Genomic DNA, 15,970 nt, shown 5'->3' with positions numbered 1-15,970 from the left:
ATCAATCATTCTAACATTGTCCTTTAATTTTAGGAAAGGGAAAATACATGTCATAAATACAGCAAATAAAGTATTTTTTATAATTACATAAAAGCTTTTTGCTTATGACTGATAAAATCAATAACTGGAGGGGAAGAGAAGAGAGTGAAAAATGGTTGCATCGATGAACAGTTTTTAATTTACAGTTTGGTTCAGAATATGTTGCTCTAGTGAAGTAGAATAACCTTTTTTTGTAGCAGCTTTAATTTTTCAGATTATGTATAATTGTTTTCCAGAATCAATCCCTAGTAATTGTGGCAATTGAAAATGGCAATTTTTATTTAAAAAACAATATATGTTGAGTTGTAGGTAGTTTCTCAATAATGATACTAAACTGACCCGAAGCACTATGAACATATTTAGAGGAATTCCAGTGAAAATAGAATCATAGTAGTATGAAATTTACATATAGATGACTGTAAAGTTACTCAAAGTGGAAATACCAATATTAGTTTGTACATTTTATATTTACAGCTTTCATTTTAAAGTTGAATTGGTTGATTCTCTTACAGACAATATACATTGCACTTACATTCTTTTGCCTTTAAGGAGGCAAATAATTTCTGTGGGTTTACTCTAGCATAAAAATCAAACTGTTCATAGTTTGAAAGAAAATTCAGTTTCTTGAAAATGTATATACTTAAACAAGAACGTGTAAACATTTTTAAAAGAAAAAAATTAAAATTTCAGCTTTGGGTTTTTAAAAAAATGACAATATGGCCTTTCAAATATTGTAATGTATTGAAAGTTTATTCTTTACTGGTTCTCTCCATCTTTAGCTCTGAACAGTTATATTACCTCTGAAAGAGGTCATCAAGTTCTCTTTTTGAATTTGTGACCCCTTGTATAGCAGGTGGAGCTTATGACTTTACAGAAGACAGTGACAAATTATCTTATGCCTGGATTTCTGCAATTTGCTTTGTATGGGACTGCCCTGAGGCTTCAGTTGGTCAAGAATGCAGCTGCCTACATGCTGACTGCTAGAATAAAATTAATTTTATAGGAACTGCCCTTGGGTACTTCCAAATCTTTATGTTTATTCATATCTCTGTCTTTAATCTTCCGGGGCTGAGGGTGGGCTTGAACTTGTCTTTCTGGTTAGAGTCTTTCACTACTATACCAGACTAGTCTTTCATTACCTTCATAATTTAAGATGAAAATAAACATTCCCCACAATGTTATAGATCATCAACCTTCAATAAGAAATCCCCTATTGAAAGGATTTATTCATTTTAAAGTTTAGTATATACCAGAATTGTTTGGAATGTAAAAGTCAAGTTTCTCTAGGAAGTGTTATAAAATTTTAATATCCTCTTTCTTACCTTCTTTTGCTCAAAGTAATTAGTACTTTTCTATCAATAGCCTATTGCCGCCTAATTCCTTGGTGTAAGGATAGGTTTACAGCTTGTCTTTCAGGCTGAAGAACTTGAAGAAAGAGCTTGTCTAGGTTTACCAGAATGATATTTACATTCCAGAAACTCATTCTCTAAGGACAAGAAAAAGCCCCAAATCTGAGTGTCTATTTTTAAAGCAAGCTATTAAATATATCTTTAGATTGCTTGGCCTTGTAAAATTGATCTTGTTTCAGTCTTTCCAAAGGAAAAAACACTTGCTAGCAAGGAACAACCACAACAGATTTTGGAGCCAAGGAATATGTATAGGCTAATTCATACTATCTGCTTCATACAATTTTTCATCTCTTTGTCATAAAGAACATGAAAGCATTTCCACACATCTATGTGAACAAAATGCCTCCCCAATGACAATTCTGATAACACAAAACCTAGACCATTTGTGATAAAAGGTATAGCAGTTTTTGTATCTTTTCAATATGCTCTTTTCTGGTATTGTTATAATCACTAAGAAGCTCAAAGCAGCAGTGCTGCTGTTACAAGGACATTTGCATTGGATGATATTTTTACCTATTCTCCCATGCACTCAGTTGTACCACTTTACAGTGAATTAGGCAGAGGGTGTATCAATGATCTTCTTGTGTTTTGGAAGCATTTCTGCAAAGCTTTTGAGAGCTCACTGACCCATATTCCTCCCTCCCTCCTTCCCAGAAATATGTTTACCACTAGTTTATCATTCAGCCTCCCTTAGGTAAACTTGTTCCTATATCACTTTAATGATGCAATGATTATGTATTAGCCATTAATTTTACAAATCTGTGCAGCAGGATAGAATTTTGTTAATTCAGGGTTAGTAAAATTCTTGAGACTAGAACACACATTTATTAGGTCAGTTTGGAAACATCAAGGGAAAGCCCTAATTTTTCTGCTACAGGCAAAAATATAGACCTACTTATATTTCAAAACATTTTATATTAAAATATAACTAAGAAAAAAACCATTCATTTCTTTGGCTTCATTTTATAGTAGCTGGAAACTAACGTCTTGTTTGCCTGAAAGTGCCTTTAAGCTTGAGAACACAGAAAGAAAAAATGTTTTGTATTTTGAGATCAAAGCAATCAATCTTCTCTATACCAATATTGAATCTGGAGGGAGGAAATTAAATGTGGCTTTTCAAGAATCCAAATAGAATTTTGCTACATATATTAAAAGTTCATGATCCCACCCTTACCACTTTGCAGGATAACAAGAACTTACACAAACATATATGTAAAGGTCAGTAAAAAACAGGAAAGAAACTGGTTCTGTTTGCCCAGGTAAACTTCCCATATTCACAGATTCTGCGTGGTTAACATTTGTTGATATAGCTATACCAGGAACCAAAACTGAAAACACACGTTTACTGTATATAGTTACTGGTTTTTGTACAGTAATAAAAGTGTATTGGCATACATCACAATTAACAGTTATCAAATGAATGTGGTTTACAGAAAAAAAGCAAAAAACCTGAAATGATGGAGGAATTGTAAACAAAACTATTTATTTGCAAAACCTTAGATTTGCAATGAGAAAAAGAATTGACTAATAATTCTATCTTTAGATATTGTTCTTCCCAACCTAGGTGTGCTATAGTTATAGCAAATTATTCAGTTAAATAGACAAAAGTCATTCTACCCCAAGAAATGATATACAATGGAGGATAAGGGCTTGAAATCAATCTAAGCATTTCTTCACCATTCCTCAGGATGTAATCTTTCCAGATATGTAATAGTGAGGCTTTCTCCGTCCATCAACAATGCTGTTGCAATGGATGCAACTTGGTTCTTCCCTCCAAGCTTGTTATTGCTGGTTTGCAATGCTATTGCCACATCAGCAATAGAACCAATTTAGCAATGAATAGTTTTTCACTGCATACAAGCTTTGTTATGTTTAACTAAAATTTAATCAAAATTAGATTTTTGAGTAGCTACAGACTGAAGAATTTTATTGAAAAGGTTAACTAAAATATTGGCTTTCCAGACAAAAATCTTAAAGATGACTGAATCTTCTTATGCACCAGTTCTGCCTTCAGCGCTTGTAAATCAGAAGTTGCTTGTTTTTTCATCTACAAAAGATCCAAAGATTATGACAGGAAGTATTAAGTTACAACTATTATAGATAAGAGTCAACTTTTATGTGGTTTAACAAATGCAATCTTGGTCTTCAAACTTTCTAGCCTAACCGGTTATAGTGCAATGCATCTTGAGACATGTTAATGCGTCAGGTGATGGTGGATCATAATATACATAAGGCATCATGTTTGATTTGACATAAATGGGAAATTGGCTAAAGAAACATTCAAGTATGATTACAAAGAAATTTTTTGTTGTGTTGTTATGACATGACGGGAATTCTGGGATGAAGTTCACACATCTTCTAATTGCCCCAGTTGAGAAACACTGCACTAGATTGTATTACAGTTTTCCAATACAGATTTCTATTCATATCATTTTTCTATATATGGCAAATGCCTGAAATTATTATGACTGCATAATTTGTACAGTAGCATCAATGTGTAAGATACTAAAAAGAGTAGAGAGAAGTACAACAAAGATGATTAAGGGACTGGAAGCTAAAACACAAAGAAGGGTTGATGGAATTGAGGATGTCTAGTTTAATGAAAAAAAGGACTAGAGGTGACAGGATAGCAGTGTTCCAATATCTCAGAGGTTAGATACAGATAATCAGAGTTGGAAGGGGCCTTGTAGGTCATCTAGTCCAACTCCCCGCCCAAGCGGGAGGCCCTACACCAGGCTTGTCCAACCCGCGGCCAGTGGGCCGCATGCGGCCCAGGTCATCTCGTAATGCGGCCCAGTGCCCACCCCAACCTTTGTGCCAGAGCCAGCGAGGAGGAGGAGAGGCAGGCGCGAGGCGGGGTGAGGCAAGCGCCAGGCCAAGCAGCAACAGAAAAGGCGGGCACCGTCAGAGCGCCACCTGCTGTTGCCGCCTCCGCCACCGCTGCCACTTCTGCCTCCGCCGCCGCTGCCCTCACCGCTGCTTCTGCCCCCGCCACCGCTGCCCCCACCGCCGCTTATGCCCCCGCCACCACTTCTGCCCCCGCTGTCGCTGCCACTTCTGCCCCCGCCGTCGCTGCCGCTTCTGCCCCCGCCGCCGCCGCTTCTGCCCCCTCCGCTTCTTCCCCTACCACCGCTGCTGCTTCTGCCCCCGCCGCCGCTGCCCTGCCGCCGCTTCTTCCCCCGCCACCGCTGCTGCTTCTGCCCCTGCTGCCCCTGCCCCCGCTGCTGCTTCTGCTTCCGCTGCCCCCACCGCCGCTTCTGCCCTCACCACCCCCGCCGCCTCTGCCCCCGCCGCCGCCGCCACTTCTTCCCCCACCGCCGCTTCTGCCACCGCTGCCCCCGCCGCCGCTGCCCCTGCCACTGCTTCTACCCTGCCACTGCTGCTGCTTCTGCCCCGCCGCCGCCCTGCTGCTTCTGCCTTCCAGTCCTGCCTCATCCAGCCAGGCCATTTGCAGGAGGAGAGGTAGGTGCGAGGCGGGCAAGCTTTCTCTCCCCCGCCGCAAAATTTGGCCGGAAAATAAACCGTGATAAAAAAACCGTGATAAAAAAACCGTGATAAAAAATAAATAATTTTTAATAAAAAATTAATAATACATAATAAAAACATCTCACTAACTTCATTTCCAAATAAATTTAATATGTTAACTATGTTTTCTATGGTTTTTTTGGATGATCAGGTATCGTTACTGTTATTTTATTTTATGTGCGGCCCAAACCAAATTTTCATCTTCTAATGTGGCCCAGGGAAGGTGAAAGGTTGGACACCCCTGCCCTACACCATTTCTGACAAATGGCAATCCAATCTCTTCTTGAAAGTCTCAACTGATAGCTGCCACAAAGAAAAGGGAGTCAAGCTATTCTCCAAAGCACTTGAGGGCAGGACAAGAAGCAATGGGTGGAAACTACTCAAGAAAAGAACCAACCTAGAACTAAGGAAAAATTTCCGGATAGAACAATTAATCAGTGGAATGACCTATCTCCAGAAGTTGTGGATACTCCAACATTAGATGTTTCTGAGAAGAGATTGGACAACCATCTATCTGAAATGGTATAGGGATTCCTGCCTGAACCAGGGTTTTGAACTGGAAGACCTCCCAGGTCCCTTTCCAACTCTGTTAGTCTGTTACTTTATAAAGCAAAACCTTCCAAAAAGTATGCTTTATGAAGGATGTTCTGAAGAGCAACAGCACTCATGCCTTTTGCTTCTGATTTTAGTCTTTCATTGGTATATCCACTGCACAAAGGCAATTTGAAAGTAAGATCTTACTATTACATAAGGCCTTCTTGCTTGGCTGTGCTGGGTCAGGAGGATAAGAATCATAGGAGTCAGTCTGAGAAGAGCTCAGTAAGATTGCTTTGAATAACAGGACTATCATTTAAGGTCATTTGTTAATTGCCGCTCACCTTCCTACTGAGAAATCCATAACAACTTTCCAGATCATAGTTTCAAGACCATTGGAACAAGTATTAACATAATTAGTGTAAAATTATTTGCCAATTATATGACAATTATGTGCAAATATGCTCTGAACATACTGTGCAGTTTATGTATATGTACATCTGAAAGGTATTAAAATGGTTATGCTTAACATCTCCTTTTAATGGCATTCTACATGCTCACAGTATGAGATATATCACAGAAAAAGAAATTGCCCTTCTAGAGCAGCACTTCCTTTGCACATTCAGTTTTCAGATTAATGGGATCTTTAAATTAAGACAATCTCCCCATGGCTTCAAAAGTTCCACAATTTTATCAGCAGGACTCATCAGAAATTTCAAAATCCTAGTAACTGAGGGTTAATTTAACAACTGTTTGATGGAGGCCATTGAGAACGGCATTGGTGTTCCATGTTTCTGGTGCAATCTTTAAAGCCTCACTCTCCGTGCACTAGTCTATAATGATGTGCAGTATTTGTCTTTTCCAAGGGTCCTTATGGCTGGCATAGAGGTACAACTCATGTCTAGACTGACCCTGGGACAAGACGTTTTTGAAAGTTACTGTGGATGAATGAAACAGTGATAGTAGTGACTATGCACAATTTTCAGCATTATTTTCCCATGCCACAAACAATGCCATCTTAACTCCTTTTTTTCATAGTCCTTTCATAAATTATCAGTGCAAGCCTATATGTGTTATGTTCAAAAACAAACCAGTTGATTTCAGTGTATGCACTTAGGAAAGCAAATGTAGAATCATTTACTCCAAGCGATTGATAAAATGGAACTAATTTTCTGAATATTTATTTTATTTGGTTTGTCAATTGCTTACAAGATAATAGGTATAAGTAAAAACATAGTTATGAATACATGGATACAAATAAGAAAAATAAAAGAAACAATAGGACAGGGATGGTAGGCACGTTGGTGCGCTTATGCACCAGACCTCTTAGGAAAGGGGTGAGGTCAATAATAGAAAGTCTAAGGTTAAAGTCTAAGGTTAAAGTTTTTGGGGTTTATAGAGATAATTTACTGTGGTAAGAATATTATTGTGTGGGTTTCTGAACCAAGTAACCCTTCCCCTTCCCCACAACCATAATGAAGATTTCTTAACTGAACAGGAGCGTGTATACCTTGGAAATCAGCATATGATTCATTCTCAAAATATGTCTCAATTACTACTACTTTCCTTGATTTCCAATTGTGTAACCCTTGGCATATTAAAAGCAAGTCTTGAAAGAAACCTTTGATTTGTTACTGGCTTCACTGACTGTATGTGTGTATATGCTATGTGTAGAAGTGCAAGCATACATGTAATAAATTAGTACAGTACCTTGATTTCTATGACAAGCTTCATTTTGGCATTGTCTAACTTTCTCTTTAGCTGGTCAATTTCCCGCTCCAGAGTTGTAATCTGGATTATTATATTATTCTGTCAAAAAAACAAACCCCCCAAATTAATTTGGAACATAACTACATATATAAACAACACACACATTCCATGATATAATTGCTACTCAGTAATATAAGTTAAACTGATGCCTAGAGGTTCTCTAGGAGTTTGTTTTTAAATATATTTTAAGTTCTTTAGCACTCAAACACCTATATATTGTTCTTCTTCAGAAGAATATAACCACTATGATGGTATCTCTCTCATATTGGATTTGACCATAGAGCAAAGCAATGCTTTCACACATTGACTACAATAAACTAGGTCAGTATTTGAATGTTTGTTTTGCTATGGCCAGCCTGGATTTACCCAGTTAAAAATGGATTTGACTATCCCTTGTGAAATTGTCGTTATTAAAAAATATATTTATTAAATAGAATGGGGAAAAGCAGCCAATTCTGAGGTACCGCAGAGTCAACCAAAGCCCTGAATGCTGCTCCCCCATGTTTATATATTGAAACTCCATTCGGGTAAGGGTGGAATCATTGCAAAACAGTGTTTCCTTCTCTCAGCTCACACAGGCTCAGAGAACTTTGCTTCTTTACCATAGAAAGTAAAAGAATTATTGTGAATCTTAACCTTTATAATATTCTACAATTTAGTGCAGATAGTGAATTAAACTGTGGGACTGAACACACATCACAAAGTAGATTTTCAGTACCTTCTTTAGAAATAAACATAAGGTATACAGCTGGATATATGAAATTATGACTTAGCTGGAAAATAACCTTAACAATAGGAGAAAGTTTACTATGTGGGAAAAAACATGATAGAACATTTCTTAGATTAATTAACCAAATTGTCTTGATATTAAGAGGATATGATTCATACTGGAAGTATTTAATTAATTTTAAACTTCATTCTCATGAGTTTTATGGTTGAGCTCCGAAGAAAATCTTACGTATACCATATTATAATGAAAGAATGAGGACTGAAATCATTTTAGCAACTTGTAACACTATTTCAACTCAAGGGAAAAGAACTTAAAAAATATTCTTCTTTATTCTTGCCAATAGTACCTTCTTTTTATTAATTACAAATGTGACATATTTATAGTAATTTATGTTATATCTTTATTAGAACACTAGCAGGGTACCTGTGCTTCACTACAAAACTATGTGATTAGGCAAGTTTGGGGGGAGGAAAATAAGGCGGGGGGGGAGTGCTGCCTCTGCCTACCAGCATCCATTTCTTAGATTAATTAACCAAATTGTCTTGATATTAAGAGGATATGATTCATACTGGAAGTATTTAATTAATTTTAAACTTCATTCTCATGAGTTTTATTGTTGAGCTCGGAAGAAAGAGCTCGGTATTCATCTGGCAAGTGTCCTGTCAGCGTGTGAGAGAGTTGAGGGCTGTTTGAAAACTGAAACAGTATTTGCTGTGTGAGCAAGAAAGAGACAGCAAGGAGCCTGGGTGTGGCTTAGCTCAACTGTTTTGTACTAAAGCTTCTTAGTACTGTGAAACTAATACTGACACTCCTCTCCTTTGCTTGTGTTTTGCATTTGGAACAGATTTCTTCTCAGGTGGGGAAGAAGAGTAGAACTCCTTAGCATCAGAGCATGCTAATAATAATATACGAAATACTAATGCTCTGACGGTCATTTTGAAAAATCCTTTCTTAGTGAGCACCTAGAAGCCAAGAGGAACATATGTGCCAGATTTCAAGTTTGTAGGCTTTATGGTTCTGGAGATTTTGTGATGATCCGTGAGTGGTATTTTGCTTTTATATATATAGATAAATATAGTCATTATATAAGTTGAGTTAAATTTTTGCACAGCTTCAGCTTTAGACATTTTTAATATATATTAGCAACCCGTCTGTTTAAAACTGTGTTAAGATTCCAAGATTTGCTGTACTGACAAAACTTAAGTTTTTATGGGCAAGGAAAGTTTTTTTAAAATAATTACCTTTGAATTGGTGGTTTGTGTTAAATTATTTCGTTTTTTATTGATATCTCTAGCTTCCAGCTGCCTCAGTAATTTTTGATGGTGTAGTTCTAAATTTTCCTGTAATTTATTTAAAGCTTCCTCTGAGAAAACTGTGGCTTTCTTCATTTCAAAATATTTTTTTTTCCAGGAATCACGGACTGCAAGATTAAAACAACAAAACATACAGCATATGTTCCTCAGAAAAGGATTCCATGCAGGTCAATAGCAGTTCAATAATTTATTCTAAATGAATGTATATAGATTACAGCTAAAGAATCGGGGAAGTACATATTTGATTCAACAATGAAAAATTAAAAATATTTTTTATAAAACTCAAACCTGATGTTGGACAACATTCAGTTTTTATAGTTGTTGGTCAATGAAAAAATTGGATGTATCAACCTAGAACATACCATGGCATCTCCTGAGCTTGTGCCGTTCAATCAGGTTTTTTACTTTTTTGATTAGTTCCTCTCTGGTGTTTTCCAGATGTCTTCTTTCTGTCTTAATATGTTGCAGTTGTTTATGTAATTGATTGCCTGAGGAAGAAGAAATCCCATATTTATCATATTTGCAAAAGTTAATGAGAACAATTGTGAAAAAAATTAAAATAAAAATGTGCCATTCTTCTATTGGTCAACACAGGGTTGATCCACTACAATAAAATAAAATGAACTCAACCAAAGAATGGTTTAGTGGTTGGTGCTGGGCTGAAAAGAGAAATATCTGTGTATTTTCATTTGAAGCAATTGTCCGGTATGTGGGATCTACACAGATTACAGAATTCAGCAGATAATATGAAGGAATAATGTACTCAATCAAGAATTTTTTCCCATACTTTGAATCATGAAGTAAAGATGAAAAAAAAAATCTATATATTGACCTCTGCAAGAACATATTGTGGCAGAAAACTGGAAAAGAAACTTTTGATGATATTAGATTAAATTAAAATTGGAGAATATGCTGCAATATACATTGCAACAAAACTAGTAATATCTATCCACAATAGAAGTTTAGCCAAACTCAGTTAGGAATGATTCCTTTACGTATAATATATTATACGGCAAGGTAAATTGGATTATTGTTTGTAGAACTTAAACAGAAGATAACAACAATCTTAAGTGTTCAGTGTAAAGTATAGATATCTGAACTATGGTCAGCGTTTGGGGACACAATGGGAAGGATAGGGAAGAATATATTACTAGTGACTCCTTTTATAATGTTTTTAATATATACATAGTAATTCTTCAGCTTTCTTCTACTTTGTGTCTTTCCTTTTTATTTATTTTTAACAATAAAAATGTTTTAAAAACTAAAAATGATGAAAAATTGATATATACACATGCTCAATATATATATTTCTGTAGCTAAACTGTAAGCAAAGTAATGAAGACTTGAAAAACACTTTTAAAGGATGCCTAAACTGAAAAAAATAATAATACTTTTAGAATGTCTCTTGGACAAGCTCTTTGAAGAATACACTTATTTTTGGAAAAAAATAATTGAAACTATGTAAGTTGTTTATTGCTAATCTTATATAGATAATAATCTGAATGTGAACACAAGGAATGCAAAATGCTATCCATTCACAAGAGGTAATTACTGTTGGACTTGAAGGAGGAAGAGGAGGCGACAACTTCAGGGAGAAAAATAAACAACCTAGTTAATGGTGATTGTCCTCAGTGGACACAGAATGAGGACCAGTTGGTGGGGGAAAGGAAGAAAGGGTAAAGAAGGAAAAAAATAACCCTAAGTAGATGGAGTATAATGCTTCCAATCATTAACAGAAGTAGTCCAAGTAGCATGCCTTTTAGGGCAATTGTATGTGGGTTGCAAAAGTCCATAGCACCACAAGAGGGCAGAAAACTCATAAATTTATCAGAATTTTTACATTCCAATATTCTGTGCTTGATAGACATGAATTCTATACCTGAAAAAAATACCCATGTAGCCTTTTCCAGAAGTCACTTAGACAAAAAGAAGGCACGAATTACACTATGAATTATTGCCTTAAGAAAACGGTTGACAATCAAAAATTACCCTTTAGAGAGGCTTTTTGATTATGTTTAGTAGACATGTGAATACACAATTGATAAGAGGGAAAAATCTCTGCTCCTGAAACCTTTTGTGAAACCCCTAATCTCATGGGAGGTCTTGGACAGATTTCCTCACCTTCTGTTGGAAAATCTTTGTGAGGAAGTTGAGCTCTATTTACTGAGACAGCCAGAAGAGGTGGAGTAGGAGGGGGAAGATAGTGACTAGAATATGCAGAGTCATTTAGGTTATTCCCATCAGCCTAGGATCAAATAAAAATGTGTCAATGTTCAGTGTTATTTTTAGGATATAAGAACTCTGGGGTTGAAAAATCATACATGTAAAGTTCAAAAACTCAAAGAAAAAAAAACCCGAGGGGCCTTTATGAAAATCTTAACAGAAAATGAGCCAAATCATAGGAAGCATTAAAAAATAACTTTGCTTGAGGATGTCAAAATGTCTAGAGCCAGCCCCTGAGATCATGTGTAAGTGCGTCGTTGCATTACAGCAAACTTTTTCATTTGAATCATCTCTCAAATGTCAGAGTGCCTAATCTACTTTAGATTTTGAATGTAGTCCAAAGGGTTTTAGTCCTAAGCAAACAGACATACGCTTGTCCTGTCCCTATCTGATACTTCATTATATCTATATTGTATATCTCTATTATACAGAAACAGGCAGACAGTACTTACTGTTTGTAATGTATGTCCTACTTCAAAAACACTGCTTTCAAAACAATAGAAAATTGGCTAGATATGAAATGATTAATCACAAGAATTATATGTAATTATAGTAAACCTGTAAGATTTATTATCTTAAGTCAAAATTAATTCAACCCAAGACACAGAAATGTGTTAACAAACCATTTTAACTAACTTAGTTGTGGTGCTAGACTCCCCTGGGAACATACCTGATTATTCTGCACATTACCAGAGTGAGCAGCAGTCTTGGTAATTCCAGGATGTTGTTGGCTACAGATGAAATCAAGGTAACAGCTACATTAGAAATAAGCCTCTGATTAAACTTGTTGGGATTACAAGTTGCTTTGATTGAATTATTAATCTAAAAATTAGGATAGTGAAATCAGACTGGAAGAGCCTTTTTGGTGACAAACTGGATTAACAGCAAGTATTCTAAAGGTGCACTAACCTCGCACACAGGAAATTAAGCTAGGTGAACTAGTTCCCATGCTTAATTGCATTTATCTGGAAGCTAATTAAAGAGCTAGCTTTTTGCATTATTGAATATGTTAGAAGTTCTTAATGTGACTTCAATGATTGACATTGAATACTGTCAGCAGAAATAGCATATTTATTTCCTTACCTCCTCTTCTTGGGTGAGTATATTATGTCTCTGTCTTCCAAGGATTTGGGGATTCTAGAATCAGCAGTAGTAGTATGCCTTTCCTTTCCAATCCCTGTCAAATTCCCTCCATTTTCTGTATTTGTATCCAACATGAGAGAAACCTCTTCTGCATCAAAGGTCAAAATATTACCTGTCTGTACAGGAATGTGTATGCACATATACAAATAGAAGAACACAGAGCTTTTACTTTTGTCAATTGCCAACTAACAGCAAAATTGGCTACTTTTTGGTAGTCATCAAAACAAAAATACTTCCAATATTTTGAATAAATAAGAGTTCTCGAAACACCACATATTTTCTGAATTTGGAAGTTTTTGCAGACATAGTTAAGATTTCATCAGATACATGCAATCCACACCTGGATTTGAAAGATCACCTTTCCTAATTACCGCTACATCCATTGTCTTATAGTTCTCTGTCACTTAGCCTTAGTTTGTTGTGACATGAACCAGACAGCTCTGTTAGTTCCAAACCCCAAACTACAGACACAATTCCATTTCAAAACAATCTCAACTCACAGATTGAAAGTTAAATGTAATCACATTTTTGCTCTGTTTTGATATCACTACAAGCAATTATTGAAAAAGAGAGAACTGTGGCTATTTCCAATCCTCTAAGCAGCAATGGTTTTAATTAGATATGATATTTTACAAGCATTTTAGAGAACTAGATTAACTTTAATATTTCCTCTTGATTGTATAATGTTGCTCTCAGCTTCTCCCCAATTTACGATTTAAGCAATTATCTACAATTAGTTTGTGTATCAGTAGTTGTCCCCCTTAATTTAACACTCCAGCAGCACAACTTCAAAATGTATAATATAATGTTTTCTGTCTATTAACTTACAGGTGAAGTCAAATGAAATGTCAGTACACAAAGCATGTTTCGGGCAAACTGCAAGGTGCTGGCATAGTCCTTCCATTCTTGTCTTAGACAATCAGATGGCCATTTCCACCCCTAGATTCTGCCTTCCAATAAGTGCTATGTAACCTTTCTCAAAAGCCTATTTTTTAAATCAAATCTTTGTAAGCTTCCAGCCAGGTGTATGGGTGGGGGGAAGGGAAGGGAGAACAGATGTCTCCCATTTGAAGAAGAGGGGTTCTTGAATTAATGAGATTTCTACATCTCCCTTGACCACTTTTTCATGGCAGTGTTTGCCTCCCTTCTTTCCAAAACTATTTCTGTCCTATGTTTTTCTAAGGTAATGTAAGGTAAACAAGCAAACCCTTATATAAGAAAATTGCAGAGATGCATTTACAATTGGTATGTCCCCCCCATATGTTTCTTTATTTCACTTTCTTTTGAACTAGAAGGATACCGAAATGAGATACAGGAAAAGAGGCAGATAAACCAGCCTATTGAAGCAAACAGAAAATCCCCAAACTATGAAACTGGGTAATAACAATGAACCAACCCTGACTATACTATACTATACTATACTATACTATACTATACTATACTATACTATACTATACTATACTATACTATACTATACTATTCCAGTTGATGGATATTTTCCTAATATTAGTGATAAGTTGAAAGGAGTGGTAGCAAAGCCAGCCAACTTTATTTTACAGAAGACAATGTTGAAAAAGCACTATGCAATCTAAAACCATCTCTATCTATTGGACACAATGTTGAAAAAGCACTACGCAATCTAAAACCATCTCTATCTATTGGACCGGATGGAATATGTGCCTATTTCTTAAAAAAGCTATCCACTGCCATAGCCAAACCTCTAAGCATAATCTTTGAAAAATCTTTCAGGACCAGCTCCTTGCCTAACCTATGGTCACAAGCCACAGTCATCCCCATCTTCAAAAAGGGAGACCCCAGCCTAGTTGAAAATTACAGACCAATCTCCTTATGCTGCGTCTCCTGCAAAGTCATGGAATCAATTATTAACCAATCCATCATCCTCCACTTAGAGACAAACAACCTACTCTCCAATAAACAATTTGGTTTCAGAAAAAAACTATCCTGTAATCTGCAACTCTTACACTGCAAAAACATATGGACTACACAACTTGATCAGGGCAAAACAATAGATGCAATCTACATAGACTTCTGTAAAGCCTTTGATTCAGTGGTACATGACAAACTACTACTAAAAATAAAATCCTATGGTATCTCTGGACAACTGCATAACTGGATAGAAGCATTCCTGTCAAACAGACAACAAATGGTCAAAATTGGGAGCGTCCTATCAAATTCTGTACCTGTCAATAGTGGTGTCCCCCAAGGCAGTGTTCTAGGACCAACTCTCTTCATACTCTACATAAATGACCTCTGTGATCATATTAAGAGCAACTGCGTTCTTTTCGCTGATGATGTAAAGCTGTTCAATACCACAGACAATACTGCTACCCTTCAAAAAGATCTTGACTGTGTATCAGAATGGTCAAACAAATGGCAACTTCAAATCCCAACAAATAAATGCTCCGTCTTACATATTGGCAAAAAAAATCCGAAAATAAAATACAAGCTGAATAGTCAAGATCTTGTTGATGATCCAAGCTCTGTAAAGGACCTTGGAATACTCACCTCTAATGATCTAAGTGCTAGAGCCCACTGCAACTACATAGCCAAAAAGGCATTAAGAGTTGTTAACCTAATCTTACGTAGCTTTTTCTCTGGTAATATCACACTACTAACGAGAGCATACAAAACATTTGCTAGACCAATACTCGAATACAGCTCATCAGTCTGGAACCCACATTACGTATCTGATATTAGCACAATTGAGAAAGTCCAGAAATATTTCACAAGAAGAGTTCTCCACTCCTCTACTTGTTGTAGAATACCTTATGCCACCAGACTTGAAATTCTAGAACTAGAAAACCTTGAATTACGCCGTCTTCGGTCTGACTTAAGCATGGTATATAAAATCATACATTGCAATGTCCTACCTGTCAATGAATACTTCAGCTTCAACCATAACAACACAAGAGCACACAACAGATACAAACTCAAGGTTAACCGCACCAAGCTTGATTGCAGGAAATACGACTTCAGCAACAGAGTGATCAATGTCTGGAATACTCTACCTGACTCTGTAGTTTCTTCCCCAAACCCCAAAAACTTTAACCTTAGACTGTCTACTATTGACCTCACCCCTTTCCTAAGAGGTCTGTAGGGGGCGTGCATAAGCGCACCAACGTGCCTACCGTCCCTGTCCTATTGTTTCTTTTATTTTTCTTTTATTTTTCTTATATGTACCCATTTCATGTATTCATAACTATGTATACACTTATACTTATTATCTTGTAAACAATTGACAAATAAAATAAAATAAATAAATA

The 15,970-nt window shown here is 36.3% G+C and overlaps 1 protein-coding gene and 1 long non-coding RNA gene across 11 annotated transcripts in view; one reads left to right on the top strand and one right to left on the bottom strand.

The window, feature by feature from the left end:
• Nucleotides 1–5: 5 nt before the first annotated feature.
• Nucleotides 6–15,970, bottom strand: part of SPATA1 (spermatogenesis associated 1) — a 29,670-nt gene continuing 13,705 nt past the window's right edge. For 7 of the 10 annotated variants that reach the window (XM_087930101.1, XM_087930102.1, XM_087930107.1 and 4 more), the window contains 7 exons: nucleotides 12,627–12,774; nucleotides 12,214–12,274; nucleotides 11,442–11,565; nucleotides 9,683–9,808; nucleotides 9,249–9,427; nucleotides 7,218–7,316; nucleotides 6–3,495 (listed from right to left, as the gene is read on the bottom strand). In XM_087930101.1, coding sequence (XP_087786227.1) covers nucleotides 3,391–3,495; nucleotides 7,218–7,316; nucleotides 9,249–9,427; nucleotides 9,683–9,808; nucleotides 11,442–11,565; nucleotides 12,214–12,274; nucleotides 12,627–12,774 — 842 coding nt within the window. In that variant the 3' untranslated portion in view covers nucleotides 6–3,390. The remainder of the gene's footprint in view (nucleotides 3,496–7,217; nucleotides 7,317–9,248; nucleotides 9,428–9,682; nucleotides 9,809–11,441; nucleotides 11,566–12,213; nucleotides 12,275–12,626; nucleotides 12,775–15,970) is intronic. The other 3 variants (XM_087930104.1, XM_087930106.1, XR_015742900.1) reach the window with 3 other exon arrangements.
• LOC148126163 (uncharacterized) lies at nucleotides 7,312–9,607 on the top strand. Its single transcript, XR_015742901.1, has 2 exons — nucleotides 7,312–9,045; nucleotides 9,418–9,607. It is a non-coding gene; the product is annotated as an uncharacterized LOC148126163 (long non-coding RNA).

Source organism: Pseudonaja textilis, chromosome 3, assembly GCF_049901715.1.
Source record: "Pseudonaja textilis isolate UNSWEBS1 chromosome 3, rPseTex1.2, whole genome shotgun sequence".
NCBI classification, from domain to species: domain Eukaryota; kingdom Metazoa; phylum Chordata; class Lepidosauria; order Squamata; family Elapidae; genus Pseudonaja; species Pseudonaja textilis.
This window is presented reverse-complemented; position numbering and strand designations above follow the sequence as displayed.